This window comes from Hippocampus bargibanti, linkage group LG02 (genome assembly GCF_051943395.1).
Source record: "Hippocampus bargibanti isolate YZ-2025 linkage group LG02, ASM5194339v1, whole genome shotgun sequence".
NCBI lineage: Eukaryota > Metazoa > Chordata > Actinopteri > Syngnathiformes > Syngnathidae > Hippocampus > Hippocampus bargibanti.
Window position 1 is genome coordinate 25,585,998 of NC_142735.1, and position 24,345 is coordinate 25,610,342.

The 24,345-nt window shown below is 42.3% G+C and overlaps 2 protein-coding genes across 2 annotated transcripts; both read left to right on the top strand.

The window, feature by feature from the left end:
• The first annotated feature begins 808 nt into the window (after window positions 1-808).
• On the top strand, window positions 809-18,186 carry ntn5 (netrin 5). Its single transcript, XM_088990501.1, has 8 exons — window positions 809-891; window positions 7,578-8,378; window positions 8,445-8,983; window positions 10,060-10,248; window positions 10,962-11,111; window positions 11,648-11,698; window positions 12,665-12,745; window positions 12,830-18,186. The coding sequence occupies exons 2-8, from the start codon at window positions 7,591-7,593 to the stop codon at window positions 13,312-13,314; spliced, it is 2,283 nt and encodes a 760-aa protein (XP_088846627.1). The 5' UTR covers window positions 809-891; window positions 7,578-7,590; the 3' UTR covers window positions 13,315-18,186.
• A 1,742-nt stretch (window positions 18,187-19,928) lies between these two features.
• cfap184 (cilia and flagella associated protein 184) lies at window positions 19,929-24,198 on the top strand. Its single transcript, XM_088990506.1, has 3 exons — window positions 19,929-20,361; window positions 22,177-22,527; window positions 22,697-24,198. The coding sequence occupies exons 1-3, from the start codon at window positions 19,987-19,989 to the stop codon at window positions 22,988-22,990; spliced, it is 1,020 nt and encodes a 339-aa protein (XP_088846632.1). The 5' UTR covers window positions 19,929-19,986; the 3' UTR covers window positions 22,991-24,198.
• Window positions 24,199-24,345: the final 147 nt, after the last annotated feature.

The following is a 24,345-nucleotide window of genomic DNA, read 5'->3' on the forward strand; positions in this document are numbered from 1 at the left end:
TGTTCCCTCCCGACCCCCGTCTTCCATTTCCATCTGTATCAGTTTTGTTTCACATCTGACAACCATCTTCTCGTGTGCGCCGCCAATTAGCTTCCAAATCCACAGAGGGGCTAATTGGAACAAAAAGTAAGCAGAATAGTAAAACTGCGAGACATAATCATACACCAAAACATTTTTTGAATGTGTTCTTCACTATTATTTCTTGTTTTTATTTCACATTTTAAAACGCTTGTACAATCAAACGCACACTGCAGTGAATCAGAAAATATAGTAAATGAATACCAATGTCTAAAATATGCAAGAAACGGTTGTGAATGTTGATTATGATTACAATTGCCGTGTTTAAGAAATACGTTGGGTTAACTCAAAATTTCAAGGCAACAAACTGATGAATTTAGAGGTTGAGCAATGCAACTAAATATTTTCAGTTCTGCGGTGAAACTTGTTCCCAAAAATTATTTTGGGGCTAACAACATGATTGCTTTATTTAATGTTCGTTTTTTAATCGTTAAATGACTTTCAGCAAGACCACAAAAATACAAGTTGTGTGTTGTTTTTTTAAGTCTCCCAATGTGGAAAAAAATACACAACACATAAAATGTATTTGTATGCAGGTGAATTTAAAAGAAAAAACAAACAGCTTCTTGTGGCTGTCTTTCCCTTTTCGTGGACACCAAAGACTCGTACTTGAAGTTGTTTGGCTTCAGCCGTTCTCCTTCCAACAGGTTGTCCTTCAGTGAATCTCTCTCCTTCCTCCTGCTCCTCCTCCTCGTCGTCGTCTTCCTTCCTTCTGGTTTCTCGGGCAGTCCAGCAGACATACACCGTTCGAGTCGAGGCTGGATGTGAGGGGACAATTTGGTGGGACACGGACCATCTCGCGAGACGCACATGGTGAGCAGCGCGCGTAGTTTTTTTCACTTTCTTTTATTTAGCAAAACAGATCAGGTCCTGCTTTTAATACTACAAAATCAAAAAGGACAGTTCAACAATTAGGTCCATATATTAACTGATAATATTTCCCAGTGTATTTCTCAGTTACAGCCACAAAAGCGTCTTAAAAAAATCAATGATCATTTATGATATTTTAGCTAGGCCCGAATTCGTATTTAAGGAACTTAAGGTGAGTCGACGAGTTACGCCGAATTGCTTAAACAGACCAAGTTGATTTTTTTAAATTCGTGAGACTGATGACTGAATAATCGCGAACCATCAATATAAATTTCGTCTTCTGGAATGGTGCAGCTCTGTAAATATTATTCTTCCCGGAACCGATTGCAGCAAATGTGCACCATTAGCAGCACGTAATTGACGCCATTACACTTATGTTGTTCTTGCAAAAAAATCGCTTCAAAGCAAATAAAAATTCGATCAAATAAATAAGTACGTGGAAGAACGATGCACGATGTTAAGCTTCGTGGAATTCCCTGCGTTGTCACGAATAATTAATATGACGGAACGAATGTTTCCATGCGCTAATGAGCAAATAAATAACGCTGCTGTTGTGACCTCATCGAATGAACATGCTTTATTATCTGCTGCCAGTAGGCGAGTGCAAAAGCCATCAAAGTCGTCATTTCATAAAAACTTTTTGAGAGGTCCAGGGGGAAGGGTCTTTGCATGTAAAGGAATGTGGCCTTAGCAGACCTTTTTTATTTTATTTTCGTCTGTTTGGATTTTTTTGGATTGGATATAAGTGGCATGTTCGCGCATATTACTGACTCATGAATAAATCCTGTGGGCAGCATGTGGATTTAATTGACAGCGTCGACGCGCACTCGCGTGCGTACACGCACACGCACGAGCACACGTTCAACTGCGTGCCTCATCTTTGGGATCGCAGTGATTTCATTCCCATCTGTTTTTCAAGAGCAACATGTGAAGCCTCCATGGGAAGACTTCTGCCAACTTGTATGTATGCATGTAAAAAAAGTGGGGGGGGGGGGGATTGACAGGAAGCTTGCTTTTAAATATCAACCGGGTGACATGTGGTATTCTTCGTCGAAAATGAAGCACGCAGGCATTTCCAGTGGCAGATGGTTCGCCTGTGGAGTGGGGAAGGAACAATGTTGAAGTCAACCGATGAGCTTCATTTAGTCCAAAGTAGTGCTTGCATCTGGGCTGTCTGGTTTATTTTCTGATATTATGGTATGGTTACTTAAAATAATGTGATTCCACAAAAAATGTAAAAAAAAAGTGCGCTCTAAATAATTAGCAAGTACTGTAGTCAGTTCAGTACACACACACACACACACACACACACGCACACGCACACACACACACACACACACACACACACACACACACACACACACATATATATATAATATAGTGAGACCACAATTTATGAACTTAATTGGTTCCCAGACAGAGTGTGTTAGGCGAAAAGTGTGTATCTAAAAAAAATTGCCATAGGAAACCATTAAAATGGGAATAATCCGTTCCCGGGTTTGCATAAAATATAGTTTTTAACTAAATAAGCCTTAAAACTACACACAACATACCTTATTCTATGTATAATAAATGTGCTATTGTATTGTAATGAAAGAAATACACTGCATTGTATCATAAAGTCACAAAGAGAGGCACATTACATGAGGGCTGTAATTAAAGAAATAAACAGTGCTGTAAAATAAAGTTTTATTTACCTTTTTGATGGTCGTTGATGGCTTATGGAAGGAGAGTCACCTTCCATAAGGACTGTTGGTAACTTAACCTCTGGTGTGGCTTCTCTTCTTTTTTCTTTGGAGACTCCTCATCATTTTTGCTGATTAAAATCCTCTTAATTGACACCTGTTGCTTTCTGACTTGTAAGGTCTTACGAAGCTGAGGCATCACATTATCTTTCATCATGTTGATGATTGTCATAGCCAGTCTTTTCCGGATGGAACTGTTCGCTAAAAGCCTGCACATCATTCCACTTTGCCAACATTGCCTTCTCCTCCTCGCCCTCCGTTACTGGCTTTAAAATCCTCAATAAGCGCCGAACTTCCAGGTTGGCGCATGGCGATATCGGCGTGAATTAGCCGTGCTTTCTCGCATAAAATAGCTTTACTTACGCTGTCGCCGGATAGCTGCTTTTCGTGAATCCAAATTAACAGACGTTTTTCAACTTCTTCGATTGCCCGAGACCGCCGCTTTGAGAGCACGGAAACACCTTTTGCAACAGACGCACCTTTGATGGCTTTTCTGTCCCGGAGAATGGTAGCAATGGTAGACTTAGCATAGCCGTGCTCGGCCACTAAATCACACAAACGCACACCTTGTTCATGTTTTTCAATTATCTCCTTCTTCTCAGCGACAGTGATTTTATTTCGTGTCTTCTTCGGCTGAACACGAGCCTGTGGTGTTTTTTTTTCCGTCCCATCATAGTAAAATTATCAGCAAAAAGCTCCAAGTAGGCGATCGACGTGTGCATTCAAAGAGAGGGGGTGTGGAAAGTAGCGCCGGCTGGAGCGTTGTTCGGTCGTGTGCTTCCGCCGAAGATCACTCCGCCAGCCGTGGTGGGTGTGTATTATGAAAATAGTGCTTATTATAAGGTTTAATTTTCATAAATTTGACATTTTTAAGACGAAAAGTTTGTAAGATAAGGTGTTTGTAAGTTGAGGTCTCACTGTATATGTATATATATGTATATGTGTATATATATGTATATATGTATATATATACAGTAAAGTCTCGTTATATCGATATCGGATATATCGATAGTCCCGGTTATATCGATACTATTTCTATGCACGCACGGAGAAAATTACATGCAAACAGGGTCGGATATATCGATAGTCCCGGTTATATCGATATTTTTTCGGACTCCCTTGAATATCGATATAACGAGACTTTACTGTATGTATATATGCATATATATGTATATATGTATATATATACAGTAAAGTCTCGTTATATCGATATCGGATATATCGATAGTCCCGGTTATATCGATACTATTTCTATGCACGCACAGAGAAAATTACATGCAAACAGGGTCGGATATATCGATAGTCCCGGTTATATCGATATTTTTTCGGACTCCCTTGAATATCGATATAACGAGATTTTACTGTATATATATGTGTGTGTGTGTGTATATATGTATATATATATATATATATATATATATATATATATGTGTGTATGTATATATGTGTATATATATATATGTGTGTATGTATATATGTGTATATATATATGTATATGCGTATATATATGTATATATATATATATATATATGTGTGTATGTATATATGTGTATATATATATATATGTATATGCGTATATATATGTATATATATTTGTATATACTTTATATGTACATACTTTATATGTATTGATACAAATCAGTAAATACATAGCTATATGATACCCAAAGCACCACATATTTCTGAAAATGAAAAAATAGAAAGACAAAAAAAGTATTTCATTATATTATTATTTTAAATGTTTTTTTTCTTTCATTCATATAACATTTGTTTTTCCTTTGTTGCCATCCAAACCCAAAAGACAATAGGCTGAAGATACATCCTTGCTAAACCACTTTGTGCCACTTCCATCACTAAAATTAGATTATTACAACTAAAATGGAGCTGCTGGAATCTACTCTGTTTGGAATAAGACACACACACACACACACACACACACACACACACACACACACACACACACACACACACACACACACACACACACACACACACGTTGGCAGGTCAGGAATGTGGTTTGGGAAAACAGACTGTGCAGTGTTGTGTTTCCGAGGACGTTTGCAAATTAAGAAAGGCGAAAGGCGTCAGAATGGTTACATGCATCAACAGGTGTGATGCAGCTTGGTCCTCGGTTCCCGCTTGTTTCTAAAATCGTGTTTTCCACGCCGCAATTTTACACTAACCACCAATAGCTTTGACTTCCAATCCGCCCAAGCCGTTGGAGGCCCATGGCGAGGAATTTTGAAATGTGTGGGAGTCATCTGCTCACCAGAACATACGGCAGACGTACTGGGCTGGCAAGCAGGTGGGCGACAGTTAACAGGTAGCCATACAAAAGGAAGTTTATCTTTCATAATTCTTCATGTTTAAACACAGAGACCTTTGACCACAGTGTGTTAACAAACGTCCACTACTTTAATGCTAACGCATAATGTAAAACGACATAGCCGTGTTAATGGAAATCACCTTAAGTTTGACAGTATGTAAAAACCTTCAAACAAGTGGTATTTTTAAGACACATTGAACAAGATTACATGCAAGAGAATTAAACTTGATATTTAAACATGGAGAAGTTTGACCACTGTGTCTTAAGAAACGTCCACTAGCTTAATGCTAACACAATGAAAAAGTGCATATAAGAAAATTACCTTGAATTTAAGAATGGCTATAAATCTTCAAATAAGCGTTTTTTTTAGCAACATTGAGCAATATTATGTACAAACAAACTATATTTAAACACATACACATTCCACCACAATGTGTTAACAAACTTCCACTAGCTTCATGCTAACACCTAAAACATAACCTGAAATGGCATAGCTGTGTTATTGGGAATCTTGAATTTGACTATGATTGTAAACCCTCAAACAAGTGGTATTTTTAAGCCACACTGAATGATTACATACAAGTAAAGACAATTAAACCCTCTATAGTTAAATTGATGGACACATTCGACCTCAGTATGTTAACAAACGTCCTCTAGCTTAATGCTAACGGCATAGCATATTAACGGAAATCATAATTACACACCTTCAACGAAGCGTTTATTTTTATAAGCAACATTGAACAATATGTGTGAATGAAGACAATTTAACCTATAATTAAATAGGGACACATTTGACCACAGTGTGTTAACAAATCTCCTCTAGCTTAATGCTAACACATAATGTAAAATGGCATAGCCGCATTTATGGGAATCGCCTTCAATTTGAAAGTAATTCAGAATCTTCAAACAAGTGTTACTTTAACGCAGACGGAGCCGTACAAAAGAATTTGTGTTTTAATAAGCCCAGCAGTGCGGTGTCCGGGATTTAAACATGCCCCCAGGTTGTCATCACGTATTCTTGCCAGGCTCACATAGTCGGATCGGGTGACTCCCCCGCCCACCTGCAGTTGTACATGGTGATGTCATCACGCGACAATTTGCTTGGATAGCACAAAATCTCAGGCACGAGTGTATTTTTGGCATTATTTTCCCTCTCATGGTTCAGTATTTTCTTTTTTAGACAGGTGCATGTCCTCGCCTCGATCAAACTCAGGCCCGTCCCCGAGTGACCTCCCCTTTAAGTTTGGTCGATCCGCTTCCTGAGCCAGACTGTCCCTCAGGAAGCCTCATATTTTGCTTGCTAATTGAGCGGCATGACGAGGTGGGACAGGCTCTTTCAGCCCCCCAAGCCTGGTCCACTCCCGCCGTTTGGGTTTGCGCAGCCCACGCCGATTTTAGCTGTCAGTGTCAGACGCTTGTTAGGGTGCCATTAATCTTGTACAGAGCGACGGGGCCAGGTGACAAGGCCTGGCTTGGAAAACCAACCTCGAAGAGAAGCAAGGTGACGGCGCAAAGAAACTAAGAACGCAAGATAATCTAAAGAGGAAGTCCTTTTTGTGTGCGTCGATTGTTAGTTTTGACTCCATTCCAAAAGTGACTCTCGGGTGGATATAGTCCTGACAGTTTGGATGAATTACACTCACGATGAGATGGAAGAGGCAGGAAGAGATTTGTTCACGCTGGGGACAAAAACAATTCATGTTTGGGGCTCAAGCAAGATTTCCATCGATAAATCACCCCCCCACCCCAAGACACGCTTGTCTTGTGCTTCCAAGAGATCTTAGGCACACACACCTCAGCCCGATCGCTCGCCTGCAATCGGTGGCGGTTTGAAAAGGGAAGCGCCAAAAGTGGGATGGATACGCTCCAGTTTGGGGTCTGGCTTCAGCTGTCAGGCAGATTTTTATTTATTTTTGATCGTTTCAGACAATCGCAAGTTTTCAAGTGAATGTTGTTTGAAATGTATCATTCGGGTTTGTGTGGGGGGGGGTGTAATTGCTGTGAGACCATCGGATATTTTCAGTGGATCTGTATCATGTTGTCGTTATTAAAATAATATCAATCCCTGACAAACAGACACTAAGCGTGTCCAACCTTTTGATTTTATTTATAATTGTTTTTTTAACTATCTATTTTTCGATCAAACAACCTCCAGTGGTCAACCAACGATCGCAGCACAACGCAAATATTGTAGGTTGTTGTTTTTTTATTGTATATTTACCCCTTTATAACCCTCCTGATTGATTTGGGACCAGTCCAAGAGCTATCGGTCGATCGATCGCGATCAATGTATTGGGCACCCTTGTCATACATCATTGACTAATCAAACAGTTTTGACGCATCAAATGGAAGATTTGATTTGTTTACGAAACATTGACCAGATGGGGAGAATAGACTGTTGGCATATTTATTTATTTATATTTATTTATTTATTTATTTTTAATCTAGCAATTTATGTATGTATTTATTTCTTCGTTTATTTGTTTGTTTTACCAAAGACGACTATCACCACTCATAGAATGTTTTCTCACGACATCTTTTTATTTGTCTTACCACAGGCTGGATGACAAAATGGTCCGGGCCTTTTCCCTTCCCCCTTCGACCTGTCCCTTCCTCGCTTTCCTTCTTCTTTATTTACTTCCTCGGCCTTTACTATTTTCCCCGCTATCCCATGTCCCACTGAGTTGGACTTCACCTATCGATCCCTGCTACCACCCAGACGGCCGTCCTCGCCACTGTCTGTCCGAGTTCATCAACGGCGCCTACGGCATCCCGGTCAACGTCAGTCGCTCTGTCCGAGGCGTCGCATTCGACGGCAATGTCACCACCTTGACGGACCTTCACAATCCTCACAACCTCACCTGCTGGCGGGCTGAAGGGGGTCAAGACAACGAGGATTGGGTCCTTACGGTACCCCTGGGTCGCCGCTTTGAAATCACCTACATAAGTCTGCAGTTCTGCTACCATGGTGAGCCATCGGAGCCTATCTCAATCTCCATCTTCAAGTCCATGGACTATAGACACACTTGGAGACCCATGCAACATTATTCCAACGACTGCTATGGGTATTTTGGGCTGCCCTCTCAGACGGTGGCCCAGACACGACATCAGGAAACAGAACCGCTGTGCTTTGATCCTCGGCCCTTGCAGAGGCAGCGGGGCGGTACGGTGCTGGCCTTCTCGGCCCTTGACGGGCGCCCGTCCTCTCCCGATTTCGACTACAGTCCCACATTGCAAGATTGGGTGACGGCTACAGATATCCGCGTGGTTTTCCACCAAGCATCCGCAAAGACGAAATTGAACTCGGGGAAGAAAAAGAGCAGCTGGACAGAGGAGGGACCAGTTATCGTCCTCCCGAGGTTGAGTCCGGGCTATGCTGCAGATCCGATTCGCAACACAGATAACATGCTGTTCTTTTTAAATAGGGCCACAAAAACCCCTGAAATCAGCATCCGGAAGAAAGCAGACAAGCTGCGACGCAGAGGTCATCACAAGGTCGGAAACAACGTGACCATCAAGGAAAGCCCTGACACTTTCCGCTTGGATGTTTCCTCCAAAAAGAATGTGAGATCTCGTAAGAAGGATGGCGAGGACTGGCTCCTATGTCCGAACGGCGACTGCAACTGGACCGTGGAGGGACACCACAGAAGGACCAAGGGACAAGAACTGAGAAAGCGAAGAAACAACCAGCCCAGCATCCGACAAACCACCAGAAACCTCCAGGCGGCACCACAAGCACCCCCTACCGCAGCGTCCCCTCCCCTTTTGGTCCTCTCGGACCTGCAGGTAGGGGGTCGGTGCAAATGCAACGGACATGCTTCCAAGTGTCGACGCGACGACACGGGGCGGGCCGTGTGCATCTGCGAGCATCACACGGCAGGTCCCGATTGTGATGTCTGCGAGGAGTTCTACTTTGACAGACCCTGGCAGCGGGCCACGCCCACCCACCCGAACGTTTGTGTGGGTGAGTCACACCTTGACGCCGTTGGAATACGGCGAATGCGTGTTTCAGCTGAACATTTGTGATGTCACTCGTAGAACCCAAGAGAATGAAATTCCCCAAAAAATGGTGGTTCATGCTCTGTGTTGCATATTTTAATTACGCGACATGTTACAGTTTACATTTTGTTATGGATTTTTTTTTTAATCTCAAAAGACGGTGTGAAAGAGACTGTCAAAAGTTTGGAATCATTTCAACTCATTCACTGCCACTCCAGTGCCAGGGTTTTTGTCATTTTCACTGAAATTGCAGGACCCACTGAATGTTCAGTTATAGGACTACAGAAACATTCAACACGGCGCTACACTCTTTTTTTCATCAGAAAAAAATGAGTTAATTCCTAAGTTATATGTGTCTGGAGTTAACTGTGCTTTAAATGGGGGCAGCTGCATTAAAGGTAAATGCAACCCCTTCGTGGGAGGGAAAAGCATTACCAGAGGTCTGACTAAAGCTTGAAATGCATCCCCGCGCAAGAAAAAAACACAACCCAAACAAATTCGGGAATGACGCTCCACGTCGTGATTTTCAATTCCCGAATAAATTTGGGAATGGCAGTGAATGAGTTAACAAAGACGGTAACGTGCAATGTGTCTACTAAACATTAGCATAGCTTCGTTTTTGAATGTAGCCTATCACTGCTCGTTAGAAAGAACTCTAATCCCCTCACAGCTGGTCAAGGATATAAACACGCAGACGTCGGCGCATTTGCAATCGCTTTGTTGAACAAACGCTAACAAAATAATCTCGCCTGACGCCTGGAGGCCGGCTAGCAATTATTAGCCACTCCAAAGCCAGCTGCTCACCTTAGCCAACAACAACCGAACTCTGCACTCTTACTCTCTGACGAGTGCGTCACTCAACAGGCCATTACCTTGTCAAAGAAAGCGACACACACTCACAAATACTACAGTCCAGATCGGCCACAGTATGTGATATGGAATTTAGCATTTTGGGATACTATTGTATCTTTGTATAATACTGCCACAGCGTTGGTGACTCAAAAATAAAAATCCCATCCATGCATTTGCCACTTTGTCCAGCCTGCGAGTGTAACGGCCACTCCAACAAGTGCCGCTTCAGCATGGAGGTGTTCCAGCAGTCGGGACGACGTAGCGGCGGCGTATGCCTCAAGTGTCGCCACCACACTGCCGGACGCCACTGCCAGTACTGCCACAACGGGTACACCCGGGACCACAGCAAGCCGCTGCACCACCGCAAAGCCTGCCAACGTCAGTCTCAACAAAAGCCGCATGCGTCCGTCCATATGTGTGTGTTGGATTTTGACGGGATGAAATGGGAAGGAGCGTGTTTTATTGTGAGAGTCCAAAGTGGCTGTCACTGATTGACGTTCTTCACTCACGGTCATTCATTTTTTTGATTCACTCGTAGAATATTCCTGGATCCTAACCCAACTGTCTTTCAGGCAGTAGGGTGGGGACACCCTCAACCGGTTTCTAGCCCTTACTCACACCTAGGGACATTTTTTCAGTATTCAATCAACCTGCCATGCCTCTTTTAGAATGTGGGAGTGCGGAGGTAAACCGGCTTACCCGGAGAAAACCCACTCAGGCACAGAGAGAGCATGTAAACTCCACAGTTGAAGGCGAGAGATCGAACTCACGGCCTCTACGTTGTGGGGTCGATGCGCTGACCACCGTGCCATTGAATTTGCTTCCTGGACAGGATTACGTATTGCATGAAAATTCATATTGTGATTTAATTATTCTGCCTGTCATTAGCATAGCGGAAGAAGAAAGATTTATTTAAAACCACCCCACAATTTGTGGCGGAAGGTTGAAGCGACTACGATTCAATGTTGTTTTACCGCTAGAACCAGACCACAGAGGGCTGGCCACGATTGTAAGGCGGTCTGCAGTGAAAACATTCCTGACACTTGGAATCTGAACGATGATTTCTCCTGATTATTCCCTCCCCACCATAGCTTGTCAGTGCCATCCTCTGGGAGCGGTGGGCCGCTGGTGTAACCACACGTCTGGTCAGTGCCTGTGCCGACAAGGAGTGACCGGCCTCAGGTGCAACCGCTGCGCCCCCGGATACACACAGGGCACGTCGCCTTTGCATCCGTGCATCCGTAAGTCAATCCAAAACTTGCAGTCCCCTGTCGCGGGGATCAAAAAAGGCCCAGACTCATAACTCTGACAGTGAAAGCTCTGCGTGAAAGAAAACCTTGTTTGTTTTTCCTGCCAGACCGAACTAAATATAGCATACATTAGCCTCCCCCCGGGCCATTTAACCGTGTAACTTAAACGACCTCACTTGTCATGATAAACAACTCACACAAAAAAAAGATCAAATTCAACAAAAGTTGGCTATCTTAAAGCTAGCTTATTGCAAGCTTAATGCTAACATAATGTGAAACACCATCAAGGGGAGGGTTTGCAATTTGGAAGGGGATTTTCCAGACAGAAAAGACCAAACCTGGTATGGTGACGATAAATGTCTGCACTTTTACAAGAGGTCTGGACAATGTATGTCGGGACGACAGGCAACTTGTTCACGCTGTGGCCTTTCCGAATAAATCAACATTCGCGGGAGATTTGTTGGTCGTAAAGAAAAGACCACACGCACATCCTCATCAAGCGTTTCACACTATTTTTTTTATTGCAGGGATTCAAGAGGTTGCTCCAACTGCGGTTTTTCAGCCTCAGTACAGCATCGGTGAGTCCGAGCGGAACACACTTTTCAAGATACTCCTTTGTGCTCCTTCTTGCCTTCTCACTCTTGCAGTTTTCCCAAGTCATTTGTACTCCCAATTGGTGTAAACTCCAAAACTGAGCCATCAAAATACGATGTATTTAAACAGCAAGATAATAAACCGGCACTAGCTTAATGCTAACATAACGCTAACACGACAGACAAGCTCAATGAAATGAGCATCAGTGTGATTGGGAATACCACGTAAATCAATCCGAGTACTTTCATTTGAGTATTTGTGGTACTATACCGACTGATTCTACGCACCAATTCCACTTGAAATGTACCGTACTTCCCGACAGTGAAGCAACCGCAATCAAGCGTAAATTCTTCTGAAGCTATCACTAATTGGTTGACGTGACTGGACCTTAAGTGGACCAAGACTCTTCTGGAATGTGCGTTTACCGCTCAGCAAGGTCAACTGTTGGTCACGGGATACTGTGATGACAAATTGAAGCGGCCACATTTTCACTAATGAGACAGCCTGTACGCCGTGTTCTTCTTGACTCACTCCCAGTGATGATTTGGGATTTCATACCTGGTCTTCTATCTGTGTAGCTGTCTGTCTGGCTGTCGAGCTGTCTGTCTAGCTGTCTGATTTCTCTATTTATTTGTTTGTTTACTTGTTTCTTTACTTGTTTCAGTGTGTATGTATTCACTTATTGGTTTGTTTATTTGTTTATGTATTAGTTTATTTGTGTCTTTGTTTATGTTTATTTGTGTTTGTTTATTCATTGTATTATTATTCATTTACTATTATCTATTTATTCTTTTTCATTATTTATTTAATTAATTTTTTGTTTGTTCATTTATGATTTATGAATTTATTAATTTTTTTATGTGTTTGTTTGTTTATTTATTTATTTATTTTTGGGAGTTGAACAATTTTGTTCTGGCCAACCAATCACAGGCGATTTTTGTCCCCCGCAGATGAGGAGTGCGTGTCCCACTGCCAGCCTTGGCAGGCGAAAGTCAGGATGAACTTGGACACGTATTGCCTCAAGGACTACGGTGGGTTGCCTCATTCGATGTCCTTCGGTTGCCTCGATTGGCTGGGGAAAAAGAATGACAAAAGTCTTTTTTTTGGCGTGTTAGTCCTGAAGGTGCTGGTGAGAGGGATGGAGCGTTCGGGTCCCTGGTGGCAGTTTTCCATCTCGGTCCAAGTCGTCTTCCGCACGGGATCCCCCATTCGCGTCCGCAGGGGCCCCCAATCGCTTTGGGTCCCCGATCGGGACCTGGCTTGCGGATGCCCCGCACTTCACGTGGGCCGGACCTTTCTGCTGATTGGCGCTAACGAGGGCGAAAGGGGTTGGGCGCCGGACGAGAGGAGGCTGGTGGCCGACCGCTCCACGTTGGCTCTCCAGTGGCGGGAACACTGGAGCCCCAAGCTGAGAGGCTTTCGCGGACAGGACAAGAGGGGCCGCTGTGCTGACCGACCCCTACAGCAGCAAACGCGGCCCTTCGAGCCTCAGACGGAATACATCCCGCCTCACCTGCTGGCTGACATGGACGGTGGAAACTCAGCCGGCGAGGTCACGACCTCACGTCCCCAACGCGCGGTCACCCATGAACAAGTGTGAAGCCTTATTTTCCTTTTTTTTACGCTTTGGGCTTTACCAGTATGCCTTTGTGTTCTTGTCATAAAATTATTTTATTTGATTTCTTTGCTCTATATTTATTGTTAGTCGTTATTGTACATTCACCCCCTTCCCCCTCCGAAAAAAGAGGAGCACGATAATGGCCGCATTTGGCATCATCCACTCAATCTTTATTTTATTTCATAGACCCCGTCAAGTGAATTGAAACCATTTGGGTGTGAGTAAATTCTACACGATAATTCCTGACAAAGAGTGGAAGGATCAAAACATTGGAGTTCTCCATTTTTGCCGCTTTCAAGGGCTTTTCCAAGATTTTCAGAAGCCATGTAAAAATGTCAACCACCCTAACTTTATCTTCATTCGCTTTAGAGTGAATCGTTGTTGGCTCCAAGTGCATGCGCTCCATGCACACAAAAAGGTCAAAGTGCACGGCTGCCAACTTGTCCAACTTGACAGCCTGTTTGTTTCCTAAGCTTCACAAGTCCGCGGTAGTCTTGAGAGCGCCTCATTCTCAGCACTGAGTGCATGCATGTCACGGAGAAAGGGTGGGAAGCTGATGCAGATTTGTTTATCTTTTTTGTATGTCTGACATAACAGTGAGTGGATAGTGAAGAGATCCAGACGTTAGAGCGCCTCGTTTGTCCTCCTGGGGTGTGATGTGGTTTGTTTTATTTTCAAAACCCACTTCAGTCATGCCCATATTTGGATATACACGTGCAACCTTCCTATAGGACAATGGCATTCATTTGGGAGCTAAAAACTTAATCACCCGCTTTTCATGTTCGTGCATGGGTGTGTGGTACATAAAGACAGATGGGTGAGCTCTGATTTGTGCGGCAGCCATGTTTTGGAAGAGGTGATTGCTGATTGGCTGCCTTCTCATTGGCAGGAACTGCATATGGGTCAGTGTGCGTACAAGCATGTCTGAGAGGCAAACTATCTGCCCTTCACTGTGTGTGTGTGTGTGTGTGTGTGTGTGTGTGTGTGTGTGTGTGTGTGTGTGTGTGTGTGTGTGTGTGTGTGTGCGTGTGCGTGTGCGTGTGTGTGTGTGTGTGTGTGTGTGTGTTCTTGTCTCTGTGTGTGCGGGAGCACTTGCCACACTGGGCCTGCAGGAAGCACCTGTCAGCGGTCGTCTCCCCTTCGGCAGCGCCTGACGACATGAGCGTTTGATCCCCCCCAAACTCCCCCAAGGCACACACTTACACAGACACTAACAGACAACTTAAGCCCGGCTGGCCCGAACCGTACACGTCCATGTTGTTCCCTTGTCTCACTGCGCACAAACATCTCACCGTTTAAAAGCAGGACATGCATCATAGAGGCCACATTGCGGTCGCGCGCGCCATCGGGAGGCAATATTTCAATCAAAACCGAGCTGTTGTGAATTTGTTTCCATGACATAAAAAATCTTCATTTTGTATGGGGTAAAAATTCAGAATTCAACACCGATCCTTCGCGCAGTAAAAACTCAAATGGGCCGCTAAATAATGACATTTGTATATAGCTGTTCACCTGTCAAAAGAATACAAGTGAGCAATTTTAAATCATCTTGAAAAATGGTGATCTGGATGAAAATAATTTCAAAACATACAAAAAAGGACAGTGAATTTTAGTTTGGCAAATGCAATTTTCTCATTGATGCAAAACAAAATTATTCACATTCTGTGCAAAAAAACACTATTGGATTAAAATGTATTGTAAACCACTGCTATCCAACTCAAGGCACAAGGGCCATATATGACATACCACATTAGTTGCTGTGGTCCGCAAAAGCAAATCAAACATGCACTGACTTCTATGATGCTTGCTAAAATTTGTACATAATTGAAAAATTGTCATACATAAAGGAGCTATCATAAATGTTATTGGTACCAAAACCCCCATGATAGTACTGTATTTTCCGGTTTATAAGGTGACCCCAAAGAATGGTGTATTTTTACATATACAGTATAATGCGCACGGGAGTATAAGGTGCACCTTCAATGAATGAGAAAATTTTCCCAAATATAATATATAAAAGTTTTCCAAATATTTGGCTCGCTGCATTATAAGGTGCTATAGTCGAGGCTGGGGTTACACACTACTTCTTCTATGTGGGGAAATGGAGTAGGTGGCTGCTGACAGTATTTGCCGGACCTGTTGTGGCTCAATATTACTTCACATATAAGGCGCACTGCATATAAAGCGCAGGGCCTTCTTTTGAAGATAATCATGTATTTTGGGTGCGCCTTGTACACCGGAAAATATGTGAATTTAAACTATATTTGTAACTGGCGGGTATATTGTCATTGGTTGCCATGACAACAAAAATAGAATTTCTTTGGTCTTGTTGTTCTGTAAAAGTGTTTAACGTTTCTATGTGAACCTTCATATGTATGTTTTTCTTAAAATCGTCTTCAATACTCTATTTCTAATGTTTTGTCATGATCACTTCCGCTGCCGTGTCATCAGAGTCATCGCTAGACTACGAGAGTAACTGCTAGAGCAGGGGTCGGGAACCTTTTTGACTAAGAGAGCCATAAAAGTAAAATATATAGAAATGTTTTTCAGTGAGAGCCACACACACGCGAGCGAGCGCGCGCACACACACACACACGCGCCCGCGTGCACGCAAACACGCGCGCACGCGCGGCCACTTTTCAACAAAATGTCAGAATGTATTATTTAAAATAACTGTGATAGTACTCACCGTTAACATGAATGGTTTTCCGTTCCTCGTGATTGGTCAAAATCCAGGCAAACGATCGGAATGAAACTCAATTTGCCGGTCCAGAGGCGAAGTTACTGCTCGCTAGCCTGCACACGGCTCATTAGCTTCCACACTTGCTATCTGCAATCCACTTCTCGCAGAAGTATGTCAATGCTAACGTTAACATGGGGCTTGTTAAAATATCACTGACATTCAACTGTTTCATGGATGGTATTGTTTCATTGCAAATTAGAATCGCGAATCCTCGGATGCATTCAAGCTGGAGCGTACTCGTCTTTTTTTTTTTTACTTGTCGGGCTCATTTAAAGGGGCGTTTACCTGTTTCAACTGACGGCCAGTATCATCCAATCAAACCTCCGCTTTCCGCCAACCTAGGTCAGTGTCATCCAATCAAAATTGCGCTTTCCGCCAACTGCAGCCCCAACGGCGAGCCATATGCAATCATCAAAAGAGCCATATATGGCTCGCGAGCCATAGGTTCCCGACCCCTGTGCTAGAGAGAGAGAACAACAGTGTAAAAGTCTACGTCGTCAAACTTACTTTCGGTTTCCAAGGTACATACGGTATGTTATTAATTTGCTTATTTACTGTATGTCTTGTCGAACTTATTGTCATGTTAATTGATTTTAAGTGTCCTTTAGTTTTCATGGTGTTCCACAAAAAACGTTGGTGACATCAGTACGAAGCATCATCCTTGACCGGGGTAGATACAAGTGAAGTATTGAAGACGGTTTTAAGAAAAACATACATATGGAGCTTTGCATAGAAGCGCTAAACACTTTTACAGAACAAGACCAAATGATATTTTTGTTGTCATGGCAACCAATGACAATATACCCGCCAGTTACAATATTCTTCTTTTTGACTTCCTTATATGGTCATAACGGGTGAACGGGTAAAGCGAGCAGCATCAGAAAAGAAAAATATTGCACGACATGGTTGACAGATTGAGATAACGCTCATTCAGAAATCTGGATGGCATGTGTGAAAAACGTGTTCCATTTTTAAAGTTACATCAAGGTCAAAGCAGATTTTTTTTGGGGGGGGGGTTGCTCGGCTTCAAACACGCTCGGCTTCTGTTAACCTGAGAGGGCAAAGGGTCAATCCCCCCGCCATCCGTGGCCTGCACGCCTTTCCGTGTGGACAAGCCGCCGACGCGGCAACACAATCTCGCTCAGATTAGGACTAATGGAGAGCGTTTTTCTGCTCTCGTTTTCCTTCAGCTTGTGCGAATCACCGACATTTTTTTTTCCTTTGCTCAGTCAGAGTACTATACATGTTTTTTTTTCATGGTGGCATAAATACATTTGCTGTTTCCAAACGGCTTTACTATATTTTTTATGCACTGGAGATATAATTTGTATTGTTATAAATGGAGGAGGAGATGCTTTTTGAATTCATTTTGCCGATGGCCTGGTTTTGGTGCGGCTAGTCTGCTAGCTTCACGTTCAAGTGGACTTGTGTGATTTATAACAACAGAAGCAAAGTGACTTTTTTGGGGGGGGTTGCTATTACTTGAAGGTGTTTGAATTGGGCGAAGTGGGGGCAGCCATCAAAAGACAAAAGGCTCAGAGCGACGGGGGAGCGGGTAACACTAACCCACCACATCCAGGTGGTGGAGGAGTAGAATGCTATTGTGTGTGTGTGTGTGTGTGTGTGTGTGTGTGTGTGTGTGTGTGTGTGTGTGTGTGTGTGTGTGTGTGTGTGCGTGTGTGCGTGTGCGTGCGCGTGCGTGTGTGTGTGTGTGTGTGTGTGTGTTACGATGAACTCTTGTCTAGTTTGATTTGAACCGAAACCAATGCAATTTCAGGGTCCATGGGGTGACCTTTGACCCTTTGGCCAACATGTGCAAAGTTATGATTGAACCACAAAAATATTTCACATGTGGACAGGAATCAAATCATCTTCACTCGGCGGTATTCATGGATGATGAGGTGTTGAAATGGAATTTTTAAAAGGTTAAAAATGTATCTCCTTTGCGCAACGTTTGGACATTTTGGACATCTATTGGTCCGTTTTGTGTATTGTTGGATGTGTGTCTTCTTTCAACTGATCATGCAGTTGTCTCACAGATGGTGGTCTGGTATGTGGGTGGTCTCATGGTCAGTGTCTGTGTCATGTGGCAGAAAGATTTTACGCTGCAGGTAGCACACACACACACACACACACACACACACACACACACACACACACACACACACACACACACACACACAAAGATGTTGGACATGAAACTAAATTATCTTTTTTTTTCTCTGATCACTCATGAAAAAAATAGAGCGCAGCAATCCTTTTTTTCCGAGGAATGTTCGCATTTAAATGGTTGAATGATGCGCCGTCTTGTTTTTTTCAAATGCGAAAATATTTCATAAAAGACAACATGTATTCATGTTTTGTTGCAGGAATAATATAGCTGATGCCCGTAAAACTACAACCTTTTTCTTTTTAACTTCAGCAGTGTGCATTATTGTGGCTCAGGAGGATATGAAACCACGGTGCACCCCAAGTTCCAACATGAGCCCCTGTGTCTTTTTAAAGCTACAGCTCATATTCAGTGTCACTTTTAGCACCGCTGATCAACTTTGAAGCTGTGGTTGAAAGTCTGAGCGTCTAGACAAAGTCCATCCTGTGCTTTTCGGACTACCGACATAAGGTGATATTCTGGACTCAACATCTGTCCGTGGAAAACATATGCAGTGTTAGAAAAATTGATTTTTTTTTTCTCTATAAAAGGACACTGCCATATTACAAACAAGCATATAAACCAAACAGCACACTCTCACAAAGTCCCTGTGACAAGAGAAAATTGTTATTGCCTGAAATGTTTCATTTGGAGAAGCACAGGTGCAACCATTCAGTTGGTCATCATCTCTTCCACCTCCTGATTGATGGAAATGAAACACAATGGCGCCAAATCAGTGACACGGTGTCTGCAGAAAATCGTCAAAATCTCAAACAAAAAATGAAGATATACACACGCACACGCGCGCGCACACACACACACACACACACACACACACACACTGCTGAGTTAACACATTTAGACATCCACTGACTTAAATTATTTTTCAAATTGATATACTGTAGCATCAGTCAGAGATAAAGATTTTGAATACTATTATCATATAATTTAGAATATATCAAATGTTGGCATTTTTAAAACAACATTAAATGACCCGACTTCTTGAACAACAATTACTACAAAAGCAGTAAAGACAGCTCTCTCCAGCCCATGAACTTTGCTCCAAATTTTGGATAACATGGAAACATATCATGTCAACATCACATTTTAAATGTGACACAACAAAATTAAGGTTTAAGTTAAAAAAAAAACAACAACAATAATTAATTATTCAGTAGTAAAGTCTGTTTGGGCCTTTTGGTCCAAATTATTATTATTATTATTTATTATTATATTTTTTTTCTCCTTATTATTATTATTATTATTATTATTATTATTATTATTATTATTATTATTATTATTTCCGTTAATAATAATAAAGTTAATAATACTACGACTACTACTACTACGACTACTACTACTACTACTACTACTAATAATAATAATAATAATAATAATGCTGTTCGTGGTAGTAGTAGTAGTAGAAGAACACGAAATTGGATGAAAGGCTAGTCTTCGCAGGAATTATTCGTATTAATATAACAAAGTAAAAATATAATATATAATACCAAATAATATTCAATCACCAACAAAAACACCAACAAAGCGGTATTGAAAATGATTTTGGACGCGTCATTTGCTCGACCAACCACTTTACTTCAATGCGGTTTTTAGTGAACACTGCCCACTTGTGGCAATTATTTGTCATTACAGCCTTACGCAGTAACCAAGTCGGCTCGTTGCTACAACACCCGAAAGACAAGACAACGTTTTTGTCTTGCAACATGTCGTCTAGTTTGATAGACTTACACTTGAAAAATAAATGTATACCGGACCAGAGGATTCATTAGAAAGTGAGATGCAGGAAAACACGGGGGGGTCTATGGACCCTCTTGAACACCCAAGACAAAGTAAGGATCTTGATGGGGGCATCAAAACGGACTCCATGGGCCTCCTACAAGAGCTGGAAGAGGAGAACAACCGAGTGAGACGGCGCAACATGGAGCTCCAGGCACAGATGGCCTTCCACTTGAGGGGCTCGACGCCCCATGAACAAGACCCCGAGCCGGACGTGAAGGAGTACCAAGACTGCCTGGAGCACCTAATGGAGATGAGGCGGCAGAGAGCTTCTCGGATGGAGAAAGTTCAGCAGCAATTTAAGGAGCTGAGGCTCAACAAGCAAGAGAAGCTCAATCAGGTATATTTCAAGTATATTTAAAGGACAACCGACGTCTCCGGACAAGTTGTGTCCATAATTTGTAAAATGGCTTCAAATGACGTCTACTGAGCGTATTTTAATAAGATTCCACCGCATATAGCTATATTTTACGTTTTAAGACTCGCGCTGAATATTCAGGAAGTCTTGTTTTTGAGTTGGTGACGAGTCCGTACGTGACGTCACCAAAGGAACGCCGCTGACTGAAAAAAAGCCACATTGTAGCAGTCCTTCCATCACGTCAATGTATTTTGCTGTATTGTTTGGTCTGAAAACCTTGTGTTGCACCCAAAATCCGCCAGAAGAGGGCGTCCAAGCTCCATATAAGGAATTTATGAGCCTGTGGAAATGGAGGTGGCCACAGGAGGTCGCCATTTTGGGTGATACATTTCCCCCCAATGTTGCCGCAAAATGGCATGGAATAAATTATTTAATCGATTGCAAACATGGATGCTTTCCTCTTCAGAACTATTCGAATCATATTCATAACTGGATGTGTAACAAGAAAGCATATTCTCCGAATCTGAAGCCATTGTTTTGATTCTCCAGCAATGCAAGACGTCTTGGCGTGACGTCACGAACTGGGGGCGGGACTTTCTAAAAATGCCCAATTCGCATCTCAATTTTTTTGCAGATTTTGGACACTTTAAGCCATTTTTATTGGTGTCTTGCATTTGAATAAAAATGAATAAAAATATCATCATCATAGTTTTGGGTATTTTAGATACTGTAAAACGTTTTGATGATGTCAGTTTAAAAAAAAGTGACGTCAGTTGTCCTTTAAATGAATTAAGAACAGCGATGATAATCTCGAAATTCTGTGGCGTTTATTAACCACATTAGTGCGCCCAGTCGATGTCATCCTTTCACAGTAATAGAACGAATGTGAATTGGTTTCTGTCGCCATCTAGCGGTGGGGGTCTCGTTCACGTCTCGTACGGCAACATTTTATATTGGATTGGATTTACCTTTATTAGTTTCTCAATTGAGAAAATTACATTTCACAGCAGCAAGTATTTCTACCTACCTACCTACCTAGCTAGCTAGCTAGCTAGCTAGCTAGCTAGCTGAAGGGAAACGCCAAAAGGAAAAGAAGAAGATTCATGTATTTGTTTTATAAGTACAAGTTTTATCATTTGCTGAGTTTGGAAAGGGGTTAAAAAAAACCACACAAGTGCAAACGAGGTGAACCTAACTTGAAGTCACAGTGCTGCAATCGATCGCCATTTGCAAATGTTGAGCATTTCCTCCCAATAAGACACTCACTGTAGAAAAAATAAATGACGCTTAACATCAAATGGACAATTGTCAGTACCATTAAGGTGGAGATCTGTACTTTTGCCCACTTCAACCTCTGAAAATATTGTAAAGATCACCCCGGTAAATCAGAATTTTATGGCCATTAAACATTTATAGCTTTTAGCAAGAAACACGAATGCAAAATGTTGCAGCAATCACTCATATACTTTCAGTGGTTGAAATGGGCATTAATAGAACATACATTTACAATAAAATACAATATATAATACATATTGATTTATATGGCGCTTTAACAACAGCTGAAGTTGTAACAAAGCGCTTAACATGGACAACTATCATATACAAGAAATAAAGCAGTCACAAAGATAGTAGAAAGCACCAGGGAGTAAAACTAAGATCAAGTCTGAATCATGCTGAGTCAAATGCCAAAGAGTACAAGTAAGTGAAATGTTTTTTGTTTACATCAAACAATGTCAAGTATGCAAATTAATATTTGTACTTAGTTACTGCGGATGATATTTTGATATTTCTACCCAGGTGGAAGATGAATGGCAATCCGTGTTGACTTGGAAGAAGAAGGTGGTTGTCTCACTGCTAAGATGCCATTTGGCTCCAGAATTGGCCCGGGCCAAAGTAGACGCAGCGCTGGACTCCGAGCAGCGACGTCACCAAGAGCTGAGGAAGCTACGGCGAGTCCACACCAGGATGGAGAATAAGGTGGTCCGTTTGGAGGCGGAACTCGGCGAGGAGGAACAGGAGGAAGGGCGGGACTTACTTTTGCGGCAGTTGAAGCAGCTGCTGGCCCAAAGGACGCTGGAGAAGAAAGCGAACGAGCGGAGGAGTCAAGAGGCCTCCAAGCACCGGAAGAATATGAAACGCACATTGGAGGTGTCAAATCTTTGCTTTGGGGAAGTCGGCTTAGCTTGATGCTAACAATGCAAAATGCGGGCTAATGAATAGCATCGGTTTCATAACCCTTTAAGAAAACCGACATTTCAGCGCAAACGTAACTAAACAATGCTCACAGGCATATCTTCTTTATCCTCTTCTCTTACAGTTGCTGTCAAACATGAAGGAGAAGCTCCACTGGAGTCAAACGGAGGTGCAGGCCAAGCGGGAGCAGCTCGCCCGGTTGGAGGCTACGTTGACATCCAGGAGGGACACGCTAACCCGGACCAAGCGGGCCGCTGGCAGCCTACGGAGGGAGAACGTGGAGCTGAAGCAGACACGCGGCCTACTGGGGAACACGCTCCTCTTATGGGACTTTGGAGTCACTGTGGAGGCTGCGCAACAACTGCAGGAGAAACTGGAGAAGCTCAAAGGACGACGAGAAGAAATTGCGCCATTGTAGTCAATTAGGTTTTAAGCAGGGGTTCATTTACGATGGTGGATAGATTTATTTTTCAACGATAAGCTAAGCGGTTAGCATCTCAGTGATGAAGCAGATAGCAAAATTATTATTTTTAATAGATTAGCCTTTATCAGTCTCACTGTGGAGAAATTTACATTTCACACAGTGTCTTTTGTTTTATGTTTATTTTGACACAAACTGCTAAAAAAAACTTTTTTATTTAAAGGACAACCGACGTCTCTGGACAAGTTGTGTCCATAATTTGTAAAATGGATTCAAATGACTTCTACTGGGCATATTTTAATAAGATTCCTCCGCATATAGCTATATTTTAAGTTTTAAGACTCATGCTGAACATTCAGGAAGTCTTGTTTTTGAGTTGGTGACGAGTCCTCACGTGACGTCAAAAAAGGACCGCCTCCTGACCGTAAAAAAGACGCATTGTGGCGTCTTTCCATCACGTCAATGTATTTTGCTCTACTGTTTTTTTTTAACCCTTGTGTTACATCCAAAAGCCGCCAGCAGAGGGAGTCCAAGCTCCATGCAAGGAATGTATCAGCCTGTGGAAACGGGCTGATTCATTCCTCACAGGAGCTGGTCGCCATTTTTCTGCCTCTTTTGTGGGACGTTACATTGCAGTCCAGATGCCTCAAAATGACACGGAAGGACTTCTTTAATCGATGGCAAACATGTATGTTTTCCTCTTAAGAACTATTTGAATCATATTCATAACTGGATGTGTAACAAGAAAGCATCTTCTCCGAATCTGAAGCCATTGTTTGGATTCTCCAGCAATGCAAGACGTCTTGGCGTGACGTCACGAACTGGGAGCGGGACTTTCTGAAAATGCCCAATTCACGGCTCAATTTTTTTGCAGATTTTGGACACTTTAAGCCATTTTTATTGGTGTTTTGCATTTGACTAAAAATATCATACTGTGTGTTTTGCGTATTTTAGATGCGATAAAACGTTTTTCTGATGTCAGTTAAAAAACTAAAAAGTGACGTCGGTTGCCCTTTAAACTAAACAAAAGTGTTGCAGTTTATGTCTGTCATACCCACCCAGAGATGTCGATTATTAAATTGATTCACGTGCAGTTTACAGATGAGTTTTGTTCACCAAACTGTTGTGTCGCAACAATCTGTAGCAGTGTGACATATGCTACACAGTACACAAACTGTACCACAGATTTTGCTCACAACCAGGTCGAGAATAAAACACTTTAAAATCAAGTCATCATTCATAAAATTTAATTCATATTAGAAATATCGCAAAACAAATGTCCATGTTTTTAATTGTAGCCGCACATAACCTGCCCACTTCCAAAAAAAAGTATATTTCATTATCCAGCAGAT

Bases quoted from the DNA above. Each gene is read 5' to 3' on its own strand.
- cfap184 (XM_088990506.1), top strand. From the start codon at position 19,987: ATGTATACCGGACCAGAGGATTCATTAGAAAGTGAGATGCAGGAAAAC. The intron at 20,362-22,176 runs GTATATTTCAAG...ATTTCTACCCAG, and splicing joins AGCAAGAGAAGCTCAATCAG to GTGGAAGATGAATGGCAATC. The intron at 22,528-22,696 runs GTGTCAAATCTT...CTTCTCTTACAG, and splicing joins ATATGAAACGCACATTGGAG to TTGCTGTCAAACATGAAGGA.
- ntn5 (XM_088990501.1), top strand. From the start codon at position 7,591: ATGGTCCGGGCCTTTTCCCTTCCCCCTTCGACCTGTCCCTTCCTCGCT. The intron at 8,379-8,444 runs GTTGAGTCCGGG...CTTTTTAAATAG, and splicing joins CCAGTTATCGTCCTCCCGAG to GGCCACAAAAACCCCTGAAA. The intron at 10,249-10,961 runs GTCAGTCTCAAC...TCCCCACCATAG, and splicing joins CCACCGCAAAGCCTGCCAAC to CTTGTCAGTGCCATCCTCTG.